Source organism: Pseudorasbora parva, chromosome 22, assembly GCF_024679245.1.
Source record: "Pseudorasbora parva isolate DD20220531a chromosome 22, ASM2467924v1, whole genome shotgun sequence".
Taxonomy (NCBI): Eukaryota; Metazoa; Chordata; class Actinopteri; order Cypriniformes; family Gobionidae; genus Pseudorasbora; species Pseudorasbora parva.
Window position 1 is genome coordinate 11,490,279 of NC_090193.1, and position 20,206 is coordinate 11,510,484.

Below are 20,206 nucleotides of genomic sequence, written 5' to 3' on the forward strand. Positions count from 1 at the left end.
AAAATACATCCCCTCTTCTCATTCTCTACACATTATAATTTGCTTGCAGATGGGTTACAGGTTTAGTTTTATTGAGATGGAAATCATTCTATAGAGAGAACATTTAATTGGTAAAAAATAATAATATCAATCAATCAATCAATCAACTTTATTTATATAGCGCTTTTACAATCATGATTGTGTCAAAGCAGCTTCACAGTGACAAACAGGATAATATTGCGACAAAATTAGATTTGGCTGTACAGTCGTACTGGAGAAAACAGTGATGTTATCAGCTTATTTTAATTTATCATATAGCAACAATGTTGGCAGATCAGTATTTAAGTTTATAGAATTAAATAATACCTAATTCATACATTTTATTTTATAGTATTTATTTAATAGTATACACCATTTAGAAATAAATGTAATTGTTGACAGCTAAATCTTTCTTTTGTTTGAGGAAGACTACAATTTGATACATCAAGACCCCCAGATATGTCAATGATCGGCATGATGTAAAATGAAAATGTGTGTATATATTTAAAAACAAATTTATGAATACGTTTCTGCAGCACTAAAAACACATAACTAATGTCTGTTAACCAAGAATAATTTTATTATTTTTGTAAAATAAATAAAATGCTAAGCCTTCACTTCATTTCGTTTTTCTGGACACAGGGTTTTGAAGGCATTAAAAATGCTCTGACACTGCCCTCTGCTGGTGAGAAGAGAAGCAATAATTGGAAATATTGGAAAAGAATGGCCCATAAGGAACGGTGCCGTTGACATCAATACAGACTATTTAGTAAGATCCAACTTTTTTGAGATCTTTTTTTATTATTATTATTATTTTTTTAAATTACTATTATTGTCTATATGTATTGGGAATTTGGCTCTTAGTGAAATTCATCTTCAGAGTTAAATAAGTCAAAAATATGAAAAAAAGCGTGACTTCAAATATGGTTAAGACTGTCAACATTATAATATTGTATTTGACCTCAAACACACAAACAGCATCATATATAAATCTGTATTGTGTAACACTCCTCCCTTCCGTTAGCAAAAGCTTCTGTCCAGTTTTTTCAGAGCTCCAGTGCAGACGGGTGGCGTGATTCCCTGTAAGAGGAGTACACAAGGATTTTAATTAAGCCCTGTTGGTGTGCATGTGCAGTATTTCAGCAATCAGAAATGGTAATTGGGAAAAGACACATTAGCTTACTTTGTACAAGCGGCATACAAGGTTGAAAAGAGTGGACATAGCCTTATCTTCCAATTCACTGGTGTATACCTTAGGAACAAAACACATTTAGAACAAAACTCTTAACATATTACTGTCTTTATTTTTACGTGCCAGACACAGAATAGTGAAAATACTCTGCTCTAGAAGGCCTCACCCCATTGAAGGTAATCCAGGGCACATGAGTATGTGCGGGTTTGAGCGCTTGCGTCTTCACTGCATTCTGATGCATCAAACTGTGTCCAAGCTCTCCTCTGATACAGGACTCTATGGTCCCCCATTTAACAAATGGCGCATAGAGCTGTAAACACTGGCAAAGAAAGGTAAATAAAAAAAAAGTACATTATAAAATGGCCCTTCAATGTTGAAAGAGAATGCTGTAATGAGGGACAGTAATGTTGGCTCAGAAATCCTTACAGGCTTAGCAGATTTTAGTACATCAGCAGATGACTCCATGCAGTAAATAACAGGAAATGCTGCATGACTGGCTGCGTATAAAACACATACCTGTGAAAAATTGAAGAAATTTTGAAATCTTTATTAACAAAACCTAGCCTTGCTGTCTCTGCTACTTTCACAGAATTGTTGGTAATGCTTTTGATTACGGCCCGGAATGTAGTGCGTAATTAAAGTGAATTTACAGTGTAACTTTCGGTAAATATAGTGTGACTATAAAGAAAGTACGTGTAAGGGAACAATATGTAATATTTGGGGGATAAATGGGTAACTATCAGGAAAATGAACAAATTATTTATTCTTTAAATATTTTTTAATTAAAGGGAAATTATCCCTGCCGTTACAGGGTATGTATAAATCTCTGGGCGTAAATTAAAGTGGTGTTTGTTCTCTTGTTTCATGTAGTTACAGGGTAAGTACAATATAAAACATGTATACAACCTGATTTCACTCGGAAATATTTATTTGAAAAACAACTTAATTTAAAACAACAGATTTACAACACATATTTTCTCTTGCTTGGCTTCATCCTCCTCTTGCTCCTCTTTTTCATCCCTGCAAGAGATGAATCTTAGGAAGGAATCCCATCCCATGTCTCTAGCTAGTCTGTATTATGTAACTGTTACACTGAAAATACAGTGCACGCAGAAATGTGTTTACCGTTTACTCGTCTTTTACCTTCATGCCATCTGAGATTGATAATAGTTCTTCATATGAACATATGAACGCTGGTAACAGTTGGTTGGATGCGAAAAGATTAGTTAATTATGAGAGCCTTTCTTGGTGTACTTTTTCTTTTGGGGGGGGGTTCACTCAGTTTCAGTCAATCTCACATCAATCTTGAGTACCTATAGAGTAGTATTGATCCTTCATATCTCTGAAAAGTCTTTAGTTTTATTAGATTTATAAAAGAAATATAGGCTGTACCGAGTCTTTCCGGAAAAAAACGAGCGCCTGGGGGCGTATCCTGTGGGCGGAGCTAAAGAATGACGATCGCGCTAAGCGGTGACGTCCTCAAGCGTGGAGAAACCCATGGCTATCTCAGCTAATAGATATATGATCCAGAATCATTCGGAGGCTGAAATAAATTGAACAGGAGAAACAGCAACAGCAGGACGTCCGTCTCTGTGGTATGTACTGTATTTAGTGGCCTGTCAACATTTGTGTCTTTATTCGCAGTTTATGAGAACATGATTCGGTTTATGGACTATTGTATGCGACTAAACCTTAGCAGTAGTAAGCAAAACGGTTTTGCGCGTCAGACTAGTGTAACGTTATACATAGAACAACAATGGCGTCCGTTAGCGCTTTTGAATGACGAAGCACGTGATCGTGTCATTTACTGATGTTTACTCACGCGACGATAGCCAACAGCACAGACATTTGAAGCAGTTTTACTCACCGGCTGCTTCCAAAGCAGGACCGAACCTTTATTGCTGGGACCGCTCCGTCAAAAACACACTTCTTTGGTATGATTTGGTGAAGTCCTGACAGCAGTGACTGGCTGTGCTTGAAGCATTGAAGTCGCTTGATGTCACTCACAGGAATAAAGTGGAGCGCGGCGCGGAGTGTTTATGGGCGTGCATTTCCTCTCTCGCTCTAGTCACGCGCGCACGCACCCTACCGGGAGAAGAGCCCGTACGGCCCATACAAGGACCTTCCGCTCTAGTAACGTCAAGCCGAGCCATACTCGAAAAAAACTCTCAGAAACTTGTGAGAAACCGGAAGGAGTACTTTTGACAAAGAAATACTCCATCAAACGTCCAACATTAGCTTTTGAAACTTTGTCTATGTTTAGGATGGGAATCCAAGTCTTTAACAGTGTAAAAAGCTCAGAATGCATGAAACAGCATTTCACCCCTCCTTTAACAAATAATAATACAAAATATTAAGTCATTGGATGCCTAAAAGAAGAAGAGGAACAAAAAAGGAAGACAAAAAAAAAAGACCAAACGTGCCTCTTTTTGTCCGGATGTTATTATTTGAACTTAAAAGATTATTTAAAAAATCAATAAGAAGAGTCATAAATCTGTTTTGAATTAAGTTGTTTTTCAAACTAATATTTCTGAGTGATATCAGGCTGTATATGTGTTTTTATTGTACTTACCCTGTAACTACATGAAACAATAGGGGAACAAACACCACTTTAATTTACAGCCTGCAGAAGACTTTTTAGTAAACTTTACTTATTGTCCAGCAATTCGTTGAACTTTTTAGTAATCTGAACTATTTACATGCTATGCCTTTGTTACTTAGGGTGCTTTCACATCTCTAGTTCGGTTAATTTGGTCCGAACCAAGGGCAAACAATTATACATTGTTGCTTTTTTCAGCTTTTTCAGTTCCACACTGATTGCTTTGGTCCGAACCATTTGAAACGAACCAAAACGCAGGCACGTGACAACATCCACATCACTCATTGGCCATGGCGTATTTCCTAAACTGCTTTTCAATGGGTCAGAATTGACGTGTGGTAAAATTCCAACAGAAGAGGCAACACCAGCAAACTATAATAACAATGGAGAGACGACTGCACAGGCTAGTTTTGTCCCTGGCCATAATCTACTACATTGTGTGTATTTACCACAGTATGCAAACAATAGGTTTCTATAATGAAGGGCGGATGCAACTTGAAAACAACAATCTAATGCACTGCAATTGGCTAGCGCGCATCACTCGTCACTTCAAGCAGAGGCGTGCATTAATTATTCTTAACTCTGACATGCTCATCTTCCGAAAATATTGCCAACGATCTATCAGGTAATAATGTCATGCACAATGTCAGCACAGCTAACTACGGCAGATGGTTAAGTCCAGAAATGATTAGTACTTTTGCAGTTGGTTCTGTTCGTGGTCGGATCACGTTTTCGCCACAAACAAACCGCTCCAGAGTTCGTTTAAAAGCGTATGCTTGTTTGGTCCGCTTTTAGTGCACACCTGAGTGCGATTGCTGCTTTCTGAACTGGCCAAACGAACCGCACCAAAAGAGGGAAACTAACTTTAGTACGATTCAACAGAACTAAATGATGCAGGTGTGAAAGCACCCTTAGAAAACCCAAGTAAACATTATTTGACTGGTTACCATTTTGCCAATGGAAAAAAACAAACAAACAAACAAAAACAAAAAAACAGGTGGGCGGGCAAAAGTTTGAGGCAATTCTTAATAGACTTTTCAATAATTTCCTCCACTTCTGCAGTCATCGTTCTTCTTAGTTGCATTCACTCATTTTCCAGTCATCTTAAATGTTATTGAAAATACAACTAGATACTTTGGGAGAGCGTCGCATAAGCTGACTTCATAAATTTATGTTGATTTCCTAAAACTTCTCACCATTATGGTGATCAGTGTTCCCTTTGGTTGGGCACTTGGAACTGAATTGATATTACTGTAAATTTCTTCCTATTGATGCAGCAATGCAACACTAAATCACAGTTATCTGATTACAAAAGAAGGGAAGTAATAAGTATATATATATATATATATATATATATATATATATATATATATATATATATATATATATATATATATATATATATATATATATATATATATATATATATATATATATATATATATATATATATGCTTATATAAACCAACCTCGTCTCACAGAATTCCGTGAGATGAACACGGACCCTTAACTCAAAAATCTGTGGTAGTTTCACAGAATCGCCGAAAATTCCGTGATGGGTTCATGGAAGTTATGCCTATGTAAGTCAATGACAGTCAGCATCCGTGGTCCACACACGGATTCCCAACACACATTTAATTATTTGCATTTGTAAAAGTAGACATGATTTTATGAATATTTATAGCCTACTTTTGGAGCAACTAACTCCACTCCTGCCCTAAACCTACCCACTAAACAATATAAAACACATAACAGGCAAATAAATGTACAGTCACAGTTATTTATTGCAAAAACTGACCAGAAACAGTATGCAACAGAAACATTAAAAATGTTTTAATCGTTGAAATGATGATGCACGCTCCACACATGCACTCGTTCATATTTCTCATGATTCAAATGATACAGACGAGAGACGACTGACTCTTCAGCATGACGCGAGTGGTCACGAGACACACGAGAGCCAATGGCATTTTACAATCAAAGCTGACGTAATGACGTAATTGGTCACGGGACATACAAAAGCCAATGCTGTCAAACCTGGCCTGACGTTTCTTCCTGCGGCAATATTTGTTATTGATGTATTAATGTATTAATATTCGCTGGATGGACTCGACGTTACTGATCATTTTTGGGGATTTTCTTTACACAAATCAATCGTTTGGCCTCGGAACATTTGGAATATTTGTAGTTTCTGAATAAATTGTGCCTGCAGTATCTGTGCATCTGCCTGTTATATATTTTTTATAATACACAAATGGGTAGGTTTAGGGAAGGGATTGAGTTAAGTGTTCAAAACGTGTCTGAATAAAAAGAAAAATAAATGTAAATAAATTATGCTGATTGAATCAAACTGACGAATATAAGGTGTTGGGACACGGAATCTGTGTGTGGATCACGGATGCTGCCTGTCATTGACTTACATAGGCATCACTTCAGTGAACCCATCACAGATTTTCCGGTGATTCCGTGAAACTACCACGGATTTTTGAGTTAAGGGTCCGTGTTCATTTCACGGAAATCTGTGAGATCAGGTTGTATAAACACATCTACACATATATAAAAATGTAATGCAAATTAATGATCTTTTAACATTTTATTGCTAACACTTATGAGAAACTTTTAATTGTCTTGATATAATGCCTCTATTTGTGACAATTTGAGACCATTACAAGTTAATTTTCTGTCATTTATACTGACAAAAGACAGCAAATAAAATGGTAAAATAAAGCCAAAAATAATAAAACGGAGTTACGATTGCCCTGTGATCAATTTATTCGTGCTGCAATGCATTCTGGGAGTACACTTCCTCAGCTCACAGATATAATTATTTTGACACAACTTGAATGGTTTAAGTAAGAACAACTTGATGCAATTAAGCTTAGTGTTAATTGAGTGTTAAGTTCAGCTTACTTGAAAATATTAAGGCAATCGGTTTCACAACTAATAATTTTGAGTTAAGTATACATCATTAACAAGTTTTCTGTACAAATGTTAAGTTTTGCCAACAAAAAAATAACATGCTACTTTACTTGAAAATTTTAAGGCAATCAGTTTCCTCACTTTCTCTTCACTGTAAAAAAAAATGTTTTTTTTTTTTTTTGGTTTAACTTAAAAAAGTGAGTAACCTGGTTGCCTAAAATTTTTGATTTTATTGAAATTAAAAATTTGAGTTGATACAATGAAGGAAATTTGTTTAATAAATAGAAACTCAAAATATTATTGTATCTGAACCACATAAAAAATGTGATAAAACATGAAAATAGCCCAATTTGGCATGTTTCACTGTGTCATTACAAATAAAACACACAATTACCCAATATGCTTACAAAATCTTTTAATATTTTAATAAAGGTTGTCAAAGCTCAAAAAAAAATTCATTGTATTAACTCAATTTTAATTTCAATGAACTCAAAATTAAGGCAACCAGGTAACTTTTTTTCTAAATATTTTTTTACAGTGTAAGTAAAGTCAACTTATTACATTTTACATAAATACGTACATAAATAATTACCCCTTAATTAAAAAATAATACTTACAGTATAAATAATTGGTTAATTTTCATGATAATTTCCCCTTTATTCCCCAAATATTTCATGTTCTTCCCAACTACCTAAATGTACTTACTTAATAGTTACACTACAATTACCAACAGTTATGATGTAAATTTGCTTTATTACACAGGACTTTCCGGGCCGTAATATAAAGAGTTATTCATCTGTTGCTTATTCAATGAACACAAGTATTTGAGTTAACTTTACTTGGAGCCAATTAGTAAACACAAAACCTAATTGAGTTTTTTATGTAGCTTGTTGCAGCTCACAAGGTGTGTAAAGGTTTGTATTATTTATCTCACAAACTCACCTCAACCATATTAGCATAGCACTCTGGTTCTCCATGTTGACATGAGAATGAATTCTCTTCAGGAAGCTCCTAAAATGTCAAGTTAACATCATAAATAAATTTAAGTTGTAGCAATCGCTTATGAAAAAGATCAAAAATGTACCTTAGCATTGCCGAAAGGAACCAGGTTGACTTTCATTATATCTTTCAGTAAAGTCCAGGTTGGAAAGAGTTGTTCTGTTAGGAATGCTCTGCAGCCTGGACACAGGCTCTCGTAGTAGAGAGATATCTCTACGGGAGGAACCAATGGATCTGGCCTGGTCACACTCAGTTCCATACATTGTTTCTGCACCTACCACAAACAATGCATTGCAAATTATGGAAAGAATGAAAAAAAAAAAAAAAAAGTGTAGCAGTAACAAAGAAAAAATAAATCTTCACATTGCCACAGTATGGCAAAGCTACACTCATACAATGTAAGTTCATTGTGAGCAATCAAATAATAATAATAATGTTTTATTTATGGACACCTTCACTCAAAAAAGTAATTCATTGGATGAATATGATTTAATCATAACGCCTATATTCAATCTAAACAAACCAATTAAGTCAACCAACCTTTATCATGTTATTTGAACACAAAATAGATGTGTTGGTGACATTATATTAACATTCCCATTAAACTCATTTGCATCTTTTTTTGAGTTAAATGTTCATTCTTAGGTAATTTAGTGAGATTACATTGAGTGCATTCTACATTTCAGTAGAACAAAATAAAAAAGTAAAATGTACACTCAAAAAATTAATCTGTTGAACGAACATAATTAAATTAATGAAAGCTTTTCCACAAAATGAAATTATGCTATTCCAGCAAAATGTAATTGGTTTGAAATAGATCAAGTAATGATTAAGTAAAGCATTTCTCATAACTGGCATTAACACAGTTACACCTCATTGAGAACAGCACAGCCTAATGACTAGGTCTACACTTCACAATAATGGTAACCTCAAAAAAAATCAACACTACATGAAACAACTTTTAAATGTCAAATATAACATCAAACGTTAAAAGGTCTTTCCCTTTACTAAAAAAGAAAACACATTAAACAGCACTTAATCTCAACATTTACTCCCCTGATCCATCCCTATGCAAAGCATGCTGGGAAATAGAAATACACTGCCCAGTTCAGTCAGCGCAACATAAATGATAAATGTAGTCCCAACACAAATGGTTTAGGTTAACTTAACATTTAACAATTTTTAGTTAATTTAACATAATAAAATTGAGTAAAATGGCAATTCAGTAAAACACTAAAGATTTGTGTCATTTCAGCTTATTTTATTAAAATAAACTTAGCAAACAGCTAGAATATTTTTTTTTTTTTTTGAGTGTTGCGCGACACTCAATGACACATTACGTACAGATAAAACACATGAAACAATTTTGTATGCTTCTTGTTGTAAACTGTTGACATTGTATATAAGCAAAATGTGATGGTTGGTCAATGGTCAGTGACAGTGTTGTGTTGTGTTTGTGATTAGACGCTTAAAGTCACTCCACCATTTCTGTGTTCTGCATTGGAGCTGATTTTTGACAAATTATGCAACAAAAAGTCATTTTTATACTCTCCCATTGACTGACATTATATAAATACATAGCTGAAATCCAGCCAACTGCACACATGTAAAACATTTTAGTAAAACATGATTTAAGTGAGTAATATTAGCTACATTTTCAACTATTTTTTATTTATTTTATTTTTCCAGCAATTTCATTTGGGGTCAAAAAGACCCAGATAGCTTACATAAATAACCTTTTAAGACAATTAAGCAAAAATATAAATTCAATTGAAGATAAAACCATAAGTTAGTCACAGGTCAAAAACTGGTATAGGCCTAACACTTGACATTCTGTCCCCCTCACTTTTGAAATGATGGCTACGCCCCTGTCTGGACATGTTAGGAGTTGATAAAAATCAATAATCGGAAGCACTCAAATATTATTGAAGAAATGTAAAAAGCCTTTATTTCAACATGGCTTTAATACTTTAAAAACAGGTGACAATACTGGACACCTATACGCATTGTGGCTAATGAGGTTTCGTCAGGGTGTGAGCCACAAACACAATCTGAGTTCATTAAGTTTATTAATTATAATATTAATCATATTCTGGTCACGCTTTACAGGACTAGGAGGAGGACCATCAAATAATACAAAGAGAATGTATCTCACCCAATATATTGGCCTAATTTCAGATTAATTATTTAAAAATTAAAATTACATTTTTTAGATTTTTATTGTATTAAAGGGTTAGTCCACCCAAAAATGAAATTTAAGTAATTAATGACTCAATTAATGACGACCCTAATGTCGTTCCACACCCGTAAGACCTCCGTTCATCTTCACAGCAGTTTGACACGCGATCCGAATCATGAACCAATACGCTGATTCATGACCATTTGAATCTTTATTTGAGGTTTGAAAACAAACCCAGAATGGAAGACAATGCTGAATAAAGTCATAGGTATTGTTATTTTTGGACCAAAATGTATTTTCGATGCTTCAAGAGATTCTAACTAACCCACTGATGTCACATATGGACTATTTTGATGATGTTTTTATTCCCTTTCTTGACATGGACAGTATAGTGTGCATACACTTGCATACGCTCTTGGACTAAATATAAAATATCTTAAACTGTGTGTGAAGATGAACGGAGGTCTTACGGGCGTGGAACGACATTAGGGTGAGTCATTAATAACAAATTTCATTTTTGGGTGAACTAACCCTTTAACAACTCAGCTGTATGTGGACACCTTTTTTGGGTAGAAATGCATATTGCATTTTTTGTTGCAAATAAAACTCCCATAGTCCATATAACTACTGTAGTTGTAGCTAATTTTAATATATAAATTCAGTTAAATCATCGAACATTTGTATGACTTGCCAGTGACTTGCTTGCATAAAGCAGTGACTTGACTTGACTTGATTGTCACAACAAATGACTTGTGCTGCGTTCCAGTTGGTTTTTATCATGCCCTTCACTCGCAAACTTCCCTCCGTCTCGTTCACTCGGATGTGCGTCATGCCTACGTTGCATGAGTGCCCACTACTGGCGGAAACTTTGCATATGGACTGAACTGGAACGCCCTAAGCCCTTGATCACTTGGAATCCACTATGGAGTTGATATATTATTTATTTTTTACCTTTACGAAATTGTTTAATGCAGCATTCTATATGTATATGGATGTGTTTGGGTTGTTTTAAATGTTTTTAAAACTAGTTATAGTTGTTTGTGGTGGGGTAAATTAAACGTGATATGTGGTGACGTCACAATCGCGTTGCATTGTGGGATATGAAGCTGTCTGAAGTGTACATATGAAGTAGACTCGCTCACTCGGTAAAAATCGAGGGAGCAAGGGTCTGTCCATACAAACTTCCCTTGTCAACTTCACGAAGTGGAACGCACTTCAAAATGGCGGCAGGGATTCCCCCAAGGGGAAGTGCTTAGGGAAGTTTGCAAGTGTGTGTCTTAAAGTGGAGTGGAACGCAGCATTGGACTTGCTTGCGACTTGAAGGTTAAGACTTGAGACTTGCTTGTGACTTGCATAAAAGTTTAAGGGAAGACAGTAGAAAAGAGAATTGCAGTAGTCAATGTGACATTACAAGAGCATAAACCATAATGGCAGTTCTCCTTGTTGATAGAACTGGGCGATTGATGTTACATTTATGATAATAAGCTGTCTGGGTAATCTTGTTAATATGTGCTTCGAAAGAGAGTATTATCGAGGATGACACCCAAGCTCCTAACCTGCATTGAAGAAGAAATTGGAGAGCCATCAAAGCACATAGAGAAACTACCAGTCTTTGTACCTAAAAAAAGTATTTCTGCTTTACCACAGTTAAGCTTAAGAAAATTATTTGAAAACCAATCTTTAACTTTAGACAAACAGTTAGAAAGAGAGGATGGAGGAAATGCAGAAGTATAGGTTTTATAGGTTAGCTGGGTGTCATCTGCTTAACTGATAAGTTAAATATAAGTATACCATATTCCATAGTATAAGTATACCATATTCCACGAAAATGCATCCAAGTGGCAATAAATAAATGATAAATAGTAAAGTCCCCAAAACTGATTCCTGTAGGACGCCTGTAGTAATATGAGAAGATTTAGATTTAAACTGTCCCAACTGGACAAATTGAGTGCAGCAAAAGGGATAACATGTAAACTAAACCAGAGAAGTAACTACAATTCCACTGAACAGCAGTCTTTTAAATAGAATTATATGAGAAATAGTGTCAAAAGCTTAAACTAAATCAATAAGGATTAATATAGATAAGAGTCCTGAGTCAACTGCTACCAATAAGTCATTCACATTTTTAAAAGGGCAGTCTCAGTACTATGGTGGGATCGTGATTGGAATTAATTACTGATTGGACAGGAAAACTGATTGAAATTGTTCATATAGGTTGTTCAATGAGAGGTGATTTTGTACCTGAGCCACAATTTTAGATAAAAATGTAACATTGGAGATTGGACAGCAGTTATCAAAATTATTTGAATATGCACCTGGCTTCTTAACTATGCCATAAGGACAAATGCCTAAACTAAGAAAAGAAAGATTTACCAAACTAACATAAGGCAAAAGAACTGAAAGACAAACTTAACTAGTTAAGTTGGAAGGGGGTCTAATTGACAGATTTAGATACCCAAATAACTGAAACATGCATCTACTGTAGAAAGAGTAGAGTTAAAGTATGTGACTGTACATATGAACAACAGGCTAATTCTGAGACTAATAGAGACTGATGAATATTTTATATTTTTGCATTAAAACAAGTCAAGAAGGCATCACATAACTGCACATGTGATGGTAGCAAATCAGGAGGCTTTAAACTGTCTTTCATGATAGAGAAAAGAGTTTGTGTATTTCCATCACTAGACGTGATCGGATCCGAGCAATAATTAGGATTACATTAGGAGACATATAACTAATAGTCATAAAACTAGCTATAACAAGGCATACATTTTGTCAGTTAAACCCGCGATAGCACAAACTTGTCAGTTTATAAAAAGGTCATTAATAATTAAATTATATTAAAATATATATATTTTGCATGAATCATAAATTGATTTAGTAATTACACTAAATGTAGGATTGCAAAGGTGGGAAACAGTTGAATGTTTTATGCATAAGGGCCAAATTAAAATGTCAACTGCTTTAAAGTCACCATTTATGGCCATAGCCTGTCATATACCTGTATGTATTCTGTTAAGGCCACAATTAGACTAATTATTTACAGGATGAACTTCTGACAACACACCGAGTAGGAAGATACAATTGTAGAGATAAGGAGGTTCATCAAATGATGCAAACAGGGAAAACTCGTGGCCTGTTTAATTGGAAGCTGTTTGTGGTCAAAAGCATGACAGTAATTTACAGGCACAAAGAAGTCTTTGAAAATGATGCTGAACACATGTTCTTTATAAGTCAAGTTTTTAAGATCTGTGCCATAAAAGTCAATATTCTAAAATAACCAACAACACACATATGAAGTTAAAACAGATTAATAATTTTGTATTTCAAGGCACTTTATACATTTTTAAGTAAAAAGATTACTATGCCTAGAGATGCTTCAACATTATATTAAGTAAAATTATAATAATTAACAGGCCAGACATTTTATCGGGCTACAGAATTGTTTGTCATTAAAAACTGGCACAAAAAATAAAATAAAAAATACAAAAAAATAAAATAAATTCAAGACTTAAATCAACCTCTTGAACAGACTTACCCCACATTCTATGGCAATCTCCAGAGACCTGCACCACTGGGATGGAGGGTATCCACATGAAGGCTTTGGATGAGATTTACACTGGATTTCATAAACTCTGAGGAATATGACATGAAACACACACAGCATCAGAGTGTTCATTTTGTATGTATTCAGAGAGTCCCTGAGCAGTATGAGAGCTTGTTTGCACTCTCCTCCCATCAAAAAAGACTCAGCGATCCAATCATCTGAGCAGCTGCATCTGAACATACACAATACTCACTGACCTCAGATCAGCAACGAGAAGCTGCTCAGTGAGCAAAGAGGACTCAGTGATGTGGCTTTGTAAATATTGCAATAATAAATAACTAAACTACTATCTAAATAAAATATCTGAATATCATTTAAATAATACCAAAATAATTGGCTAAACCTCCCACAGTTCATTTGTCCAAAATAGTATTTTACTAACAGATTATTTGACAAACATTATTTTAAAGATATACTTAATATTTGTGTTAAATTTAATTCAACTAGAATTACAAATACTATTCATTCAGTGCAATATATATATATATTTTTAATATTTATTCACAACAATCTGTGTCAAAAATTCACAAAGACAGATGGATTAGTGCAAGTGCAAAGTTTATTATCAGAGGTAACGGACACAGGTGATACTTAGATGGGTGGTGACACTCAGACGAAGGACGATGAAGGTGAAGACGATGATGATGGTGAAGACGAAGATGACGGAGGAGACGATGATGTTGAAGAAGAAGAAGAGGAGGAGGAGGAGGAGGAGGGTTACAGGTAAAGGCTTCAAAGAGGGTCAGGTAGTCACGGGTGGATCGGTGCAAGACCAGACGGTGAGTGTGAAGGTGAGGAGTACTTAAGTAGTGTGGCTGGTGATGGTGCACTGGTGATCAGAATGCCGGTGATTGGGAACGAGTGGGTGTGGCACTGTCTGATGGATGTGAGGGTGTGACTTAGCGTTTTCTTCTCCACGCTTGAGGACGTCACCGCTTTGTGCGCGATCATCATTCTTTAGCTCCGGCCACACGATACGCCTCCAGGCGCTCGTTTTTTTTTTTTTTTGAAAGACTCGGTACAGCCTATATTTCTTTTATAAATATAATAAAACTAAAGACTTTTCAGAGATATGAAGGATGCGATACTACTCTATAGGAACTCAAAATTGACATGAGATTGACTGAAACTGAGTGTTTCACCCCCCCTTTAACAATTGCTGACCGATTTCAGGTAGTGTAGGGGGCAGGCTTTAGATTCTAGAGAGCATTTTGATTGGACAGAAGATTTGACGAGAAAGTGAAGTCTGCGATGATGTCACCAAAATCTGAGATTCGTTTTAACGGAAGTGGGAGACTGTACATTTTGAATGCTTTATATTTCCTAAATGCAAATTTTGTCATAGTTTTGGAACATACCAGCTTATTCATAACTTTAAGGCTTACACAGTCATACTAAAAGCTAAAAAACTTTAGTTTCAGTGGACCTTTAATTAAATACACCTGATCCAGCTAAGTAAGTCCTTCAGGCTTATTTGAAAGCATATCAGGTTAAATATGATGCGTCATGGCGTTGACACTATGGGAAAGCTTCCCCCTGAATTGGTGTATGAAGCACGTGTCTAAACTAAATCTGAATTGGCTTAACATATGGATGTTGTGACGTAGCATAGTGCATTACGGCGTCCATAAATAGATGGCAGCAGTGCACTTCAACAGATTCAATTTGTCTGAAGAAGATACAAAGGCATAGCCATGGTGTGGCAAAATGACACAGCGGAGAAGATGAACCTGAGTCAGCACAAACAACCTGTAAAGGAGCATCTTTCGTAAGAGCTTTGCTACACTCTTAGTGAAGTGGGCCCTGACCCCAGGTGGTGAAGCAGCACTGTTTATTATATAAAAGTTAATAACCTTACCTCATATGCAAAGTGTGACAGGTAAAGGCTCTCTTGCTCCAGCATCTCATGAGGCAGAGGAAAGTAAGCCTGCATAGGCACTTTAGAAATGGAGTGCAGTCTGGTGTGCAAAAGAATTCTAACATTACCTGGAGCAAAGTCTAAGCAGGATGAGGCAATTGAAAGTTCCTGGAGGTCCCCTACTCTAATTAGTGATGTCAGTGCAAATAACAATGCCACTTTAAGAGTCATTTTCTGCATTTTCTCTGAGACTGAATCCAATGGCTCAAATGGGGCTTCTCTCAAGTCTGCTAGGACCAATGCTAGGCCCAAGGAGAGAACTTCCGATGGGCAGAATGGACTCAGCTGTCTGGCACTCTGCAAGAACAGAAACATCAAGGTATGCCTTCCAACGAAGGTTCTGTTCAAAGGCACGTGGCTGATGGAAATAGCGGCCACATACCTTTAAGACAGATGAAGCAAGCCCCATTGAGAGATTTTCTTGAAGGAACTCCAGCACTGGAGCACTCTACACACGCAACTGCTCCACAGACAACACTTTAGTTACTTCATTACACACATCAGACCACTTTCTCATCACTCTTAACCTCATACGGACTCCTGACACAACACACACTCCTACACAGGAAAAATGGTGGAGTAGTTTTTCCAGAGTTAATTTTTTTTTCCCTCAAATATAGTTTTTGCTCGGTTTTGAGTGTACAGAGTAAAATGTGTCAGTAGAGTGGGAGCTAAATTACAGAGTAACGGTGACTCCTCCCCTTCTTGCAAAGTTTCATTGAACTGTTATCCGCCATTACGATTTGTCTCGGTCATCGCTGCTGTGGGTTTCGACGAGAAGGCGCACTTCTACTGAATATCAAAGTAAGTAAAGTTTTAAAGTCTTAGTATTCATTTCATAATATTCGCCTCTGTTTTGTGTTTAGATCATTTTGTCAAGTTGAATTACAGAGATAACATTCTCAAGTTAACGTTGATGCGAAGTTGCTTGGTGCTCGACCGAACTGTTTTGTTAGCTAACGTTAACTTAAATAGGGAACATCACTAACTTAATCACTTGTGGTAATCTTACACCGAAATGTTCATCTTACCAGCCTTTAAGCTTAATTTAATGTACTTCGCCGCGGAGGCAAACACAGCCGTATAGCGATCACATTCTGGCCTCAAGATAGAATTTAGTTATGCAAAGTTATCGTTAAAAGTAAATAACTAACATATAGATTACACAAACATAAAATGACACCAATGAAACTTGCTAGCTGTCTATCAAATTCGTGACGAATGCTGAAGTTGTGCACCACATGTATTTGACTCTGTATAGAGTAAACGGTTGGCCATTTTGATGATGTGGATGAGTGCCATGCGCCATGCCTTAAACTAGTGAACAAAGATAATTCATGTTTTGTAGTGCATTAATTCCTGTTCGGTAACACTTAAGAATACTGTTCTGTCTAGGGCTGTGACGGTGGCAGGTTTTTTTGTTTAGTTTTTTACCACCGCGGAGGTCTAGCGTGAACGTGAACCGCACCAGCCAGAGCGCCACCGCGGTTGCTGAGTAGCACCGATGGTGGTCGGCCAATTTTTATTAACTTGATATAATGACACGAGTGAAGCACAACGCTTTATTCACAAAATAAATAATAAGTTTGCAATTAAATGTTACCTCGCAGCCATGGAAACATGTAAAAAAGCATTGTGCTTCATTCGTGTAATATTCACGTAAAACAGCATTCACATACCAAAAAAAATTTGGGGCCGACCACCGCCGGTGGTTCGGTTGTCATGTTCACCGGCACAGCCCTAGACCACCGCAGTGGTAAACTGCCACCGTCACACGTCATTTATGTTCTGCGCAGGAACAAACGAGTAATGCATTATTAACATTATAGTAAACTAGTATTATTTAACAAAAGAAAGTATGATTAATGATTTAACAGCGCTCAGTTGAACTTGATAGCTAATCAGCTATTTTTTTTCATACCTCTCAGAGAACTACTAAGAACTACTGTGTACAGGTTACTGTTAATGTAAATACGCTTGCACTAAAAGTCTGTCAGACTGCAAAAGACATGACATGGTAAAAATCTTAGTAGCACATTTGACAAGTGAACATGGGTAGGTTGTTCATACAGTAATTTGTAAATTATATTTATGATGTTATGGGTTGTAATTGGTTTGTGTGTGTCCTTCCCGACGTTTGAAGGAAGAATATCCAAAGGGAATCATCTCCCTATTCCCATACTTGGCTGACCCCAGGATCAAGCTTGGTTATGTAAGTAGCTGTTGACTCTCAAGTGTTTTGTAAAGATTATCTGCATTATAATTGATATGGCATTTATTTCCTTAGTCGTATAATGTATAACTACCAGGTCTGTGTATTGTTGTGGTCATAGGAGCATTATCAGAGTGCAGAAGATGGAAGTGGATATTTGTCGTGGAGAATACACTCTCTGCAGAAAGAAGCATCAGGGGGACGGATGAAACACCCACGGCAACCACAAACAGGTACAAAATTTGATGTTAAGGCCGGCAACACACTGCAAGCGTGGCATGTTTTTATTTTGTGTCCCATGTTAACAGGTTAGAGCTTGCACACTGCCCTCTCCAGCCACGCCGAAAATGCATGCATGCTAGAATTAGAACCGACGCCTATTTTTCACGCGACACAAGTGTGTTGGAAGCGTTTCCAGGCAAAATACAATAGGAAAAGATGTTTGTCATTTTGACATGAATACATATTAATAAATTATATTTTGATGTTTGAAAGTCTTTAGGATTTGACATAAATGCAGATAACTGATTTAAATAAAGAATACTAATTATCTATTTTCAAATATTGCACATCAATACAAAACAAAATATTCTGCAGCCTATTTTGCCGTCAATACCATAGTATGGTCAATACTGCCGACATTGTCTTTGCTGTATGTTTATGTTTAACTTGAAGTATACATGAATACTAGGCCTTCCCTGTACGTGAACTAGCAGCAGCGCCATGCAAGACATGCTTCTTGGTGTGCAAAGGCATAGAAAATACCACGCAGCTGCCCTGTGGCTGACACCCAACAGAAACGCCATGCTCACGCCACGCTTTTGCAAAATTTGGAAACTAACAGCATCTCAGACCAACTGAAACATCTCGGATTGACAGTCGAACAGAAAACATCAAGCTCTGACCGCATTTGCCCCCCTTGTGAGGCCTTTGTATTGCGATTTGAATGCGATTTGCAATATTTTGAAAATATAATATTGATGAGTCTTAAGAAAATTGTGTCTCACAAACTTTATTCAAATTCAGTCATTTCAGATGTGTTAGAACATTTTCAGACTTGAGCATAGTTACGCTAGTTATTTTTTTACAATTTTTACTAGATCTAGTGTGAGGAAAAGCACAGAAAGGTCAGATCCAGAGCCGCTGTGTGGTGTTAGCACATCTGTGTGGTGTTATCACACTCTACATCCTCCTCATCAAAGTATCCGGTGTAACGTTAATCCACATCTGGTAGCCGAGTGTTGTTCTTTGCTCGGGTTAACAAAAAGGAAAAGTTTAAATTGCTTAAAACAGACGCGATAGCTGATTCGAACAAGTGGCGGCATTGATCTTTGTAATGTACAAAATCTGCTTCCTTCACCGTCACTGTGCTGTTGTCATCATGTAAGGCTCGCCCCAAAGTTTCGGATTGGTGCTGCGATTTCGACGGATTGGAAATGGGTTTGAATGGGCTCTTTGCCAGACTATTCTAGAGCAAATAAAATAAAATAAAAACTTTTTCCCAGGCCCATGTCATGTATCTAGTTTTGGTATGAATGTGTTGTGCTTTGGAAAGAAAGGGAACTACAAATGTGGTTTTCATATTGTCTTAAACACTTTCAGGTGGGCCAACTGCTGACCGGGATCCCTACAAAGAAGAGAGCTGGTTGAACGATGAATGTCAGTGTCAAGAAGCAATTGCCCTGATGAAGCATACAGCTGACGAGGCAGTGGTAAAGGAAAAGATGAGGTTAACACTGGCCTATCACCAGAAGATGCTGCACGACCCAAAGAGTCATCGGATATTCTATCTATTATTTCTTTTACGATCATAAGTGAATTAAGTGTTTATGTAAGATTGTTTAAACAGGTGCATGACAAATAAAATAGTGAGACTTAAGTATACAGTTTGTTGGTTTTATTTTCAGACTAAAAAGCAAGTTTTTATTTTATATTTTGGGGTTTTTAAGGGTAAAACATGAATGGAGTAACTCGGAATAGAGTTAGTTATTCTTGATTGTTCCCTCATAATTGATGATAAACAACTCTTGAGGGGAAGTAAATTGTGGCAGAGTAAATTTGAAGTTCCTCTGAAAAGAGTTAAAATGTAGAAGAGTCAATTTCTGGTGGCTCTGAACTGAGTAAAATAGTACGAGAGTTGATTTTAAAAAACACTAAATAGAGTCAAATATCACAGGAAAGAGTAAAATATTATCACTAAATTGAGCATAATTAACTCTGGAAAAACAGCTCTATCAATAGAGTAACTTATACTCTTTTTAGAGAGGGACCAAATGTTATCTGGTATAGAGTAAAATTCTCTTCAATTTGAGTAAATTTTACTCAGACGAATTTAACTGTGTACACAGATTAGCTTTCGGCGTAATCTACACTCACTGTCTTCCTCTTGCCTATCCACTATGGTTTCATCTTCACTCCCTCCACCTGCTCAGTTCTCAGTACTGGACACTAACAGTACTACTGACAATCCACCCTAACATCCTCCTTAGACAGTTTTTGCCCCCTTTCATCCAGACCAGCCCGCCCCACCCCATCTGCCCCCTGGCTGTCTGATGTTCTC

The 20,206-nt window shown here is 36.4% G+C and overlaps 2 protein-coding genes across 2 annotated transcripts; one reads left to right on the plus strand and one right to left on the minus strand.

Moving 5' to 3' along the window:
* Positions 1 to 563: 563 nt before the first annotated feature.
* ifi30b (IFI30 lysosomal thiol reductase b) lies at positions 564 to 13,588 on the minus strand. The gene is made up of 7 exons (XM_067431400.1): positions 13,448 to 13,588; positions 7,813 to 8,001; positions 7,671 to 7,739; positions 1,637 to 1,726; positions 1,377 to 1,529; positions 1,202 to 1,270; positions 564 to 1,098 (listed from the first exon to the last, which is right to left on the minus strand). The coding sequence occupies exons 1-7, from the start codon at positions 13,586 to 13,588 to the stop codon at positions 1,039 to 1,041; spliced, it is 771 nt and encodes a 256-aa protein (XP_067287501.1). The 3' UTR covers positions 564 to 1,038.
* A 523-nt stretch (positions 13,589 to 14,111) lies between these two features.
* LOC137058887 (uncharacterized) lies at positions 14,112 to 19,483 on the plus strand. The gene is made up of 5 exons (XM_067432384.1): positions 14,112 to 14,239; positions 16,148 to 16,238; positions 17,578 to 17,646; positions 17,768 to 17,879; positions 19,249 to 19,483. Exons 1-5 carry the CDS (start codon positions 14,112 to 14,114, stop codon positions 19,458 to 19,460), a joined length of 612 nt encoding a protein of 203 aa, XP_067288485.1. The 3' UTR covers positions 19,461 to 19,483.
* Positions 19,484 to 20,206: the final 723 nt, after the last annotated feature.

Excerpts from the sequence above, each read along its gene's own strand:
- ifi30b (XM_067431400.1), bottom strand. The coding sequence starts at position 13,588 with ATGAACACTCTGATGCTGTGTGTGTTTCATGTCATATTCCTCAGAGTT. Across the intron at positions 1,530-1,636 it reads TACTAAAATCTGCTAAGCCT|TGTTTACAGCTCTATGCGCC; the intron begins GTAAGGATTTCT and ends TTTCTTTGCCAG. Across the intron at positions 1,271-1,376 it reads CCTGGATTACCTTCAATGGG|GTATACACCAGTGAATTGGA; the intron begins GTGAGGCCTTCT and ends TTTGTTCCTAAG.
- LOC137058887 (XM_067432384.1), top strand. The coding sequence starts at position 14,112 with ATGGGTGGTGACACTCAGACGAAGGACGATGAAGGTGAAGACGATGAT. Across the intron at positions 16,239-17,577 it reads CACTTCTACTGAATATCAAA|GAAGAATATCCAAAGGGAAT; the intron begins GTAAGTAAAGTT and ends CGACGTTTGAAG. Across the intron at positions 17,880-19,248 it reads CCCACGGCAACCACAAACAG|GTGGGCCAACTGCTGACCGG; the intron begins GTACAAAATTTG and ends AAACACTTTCAG.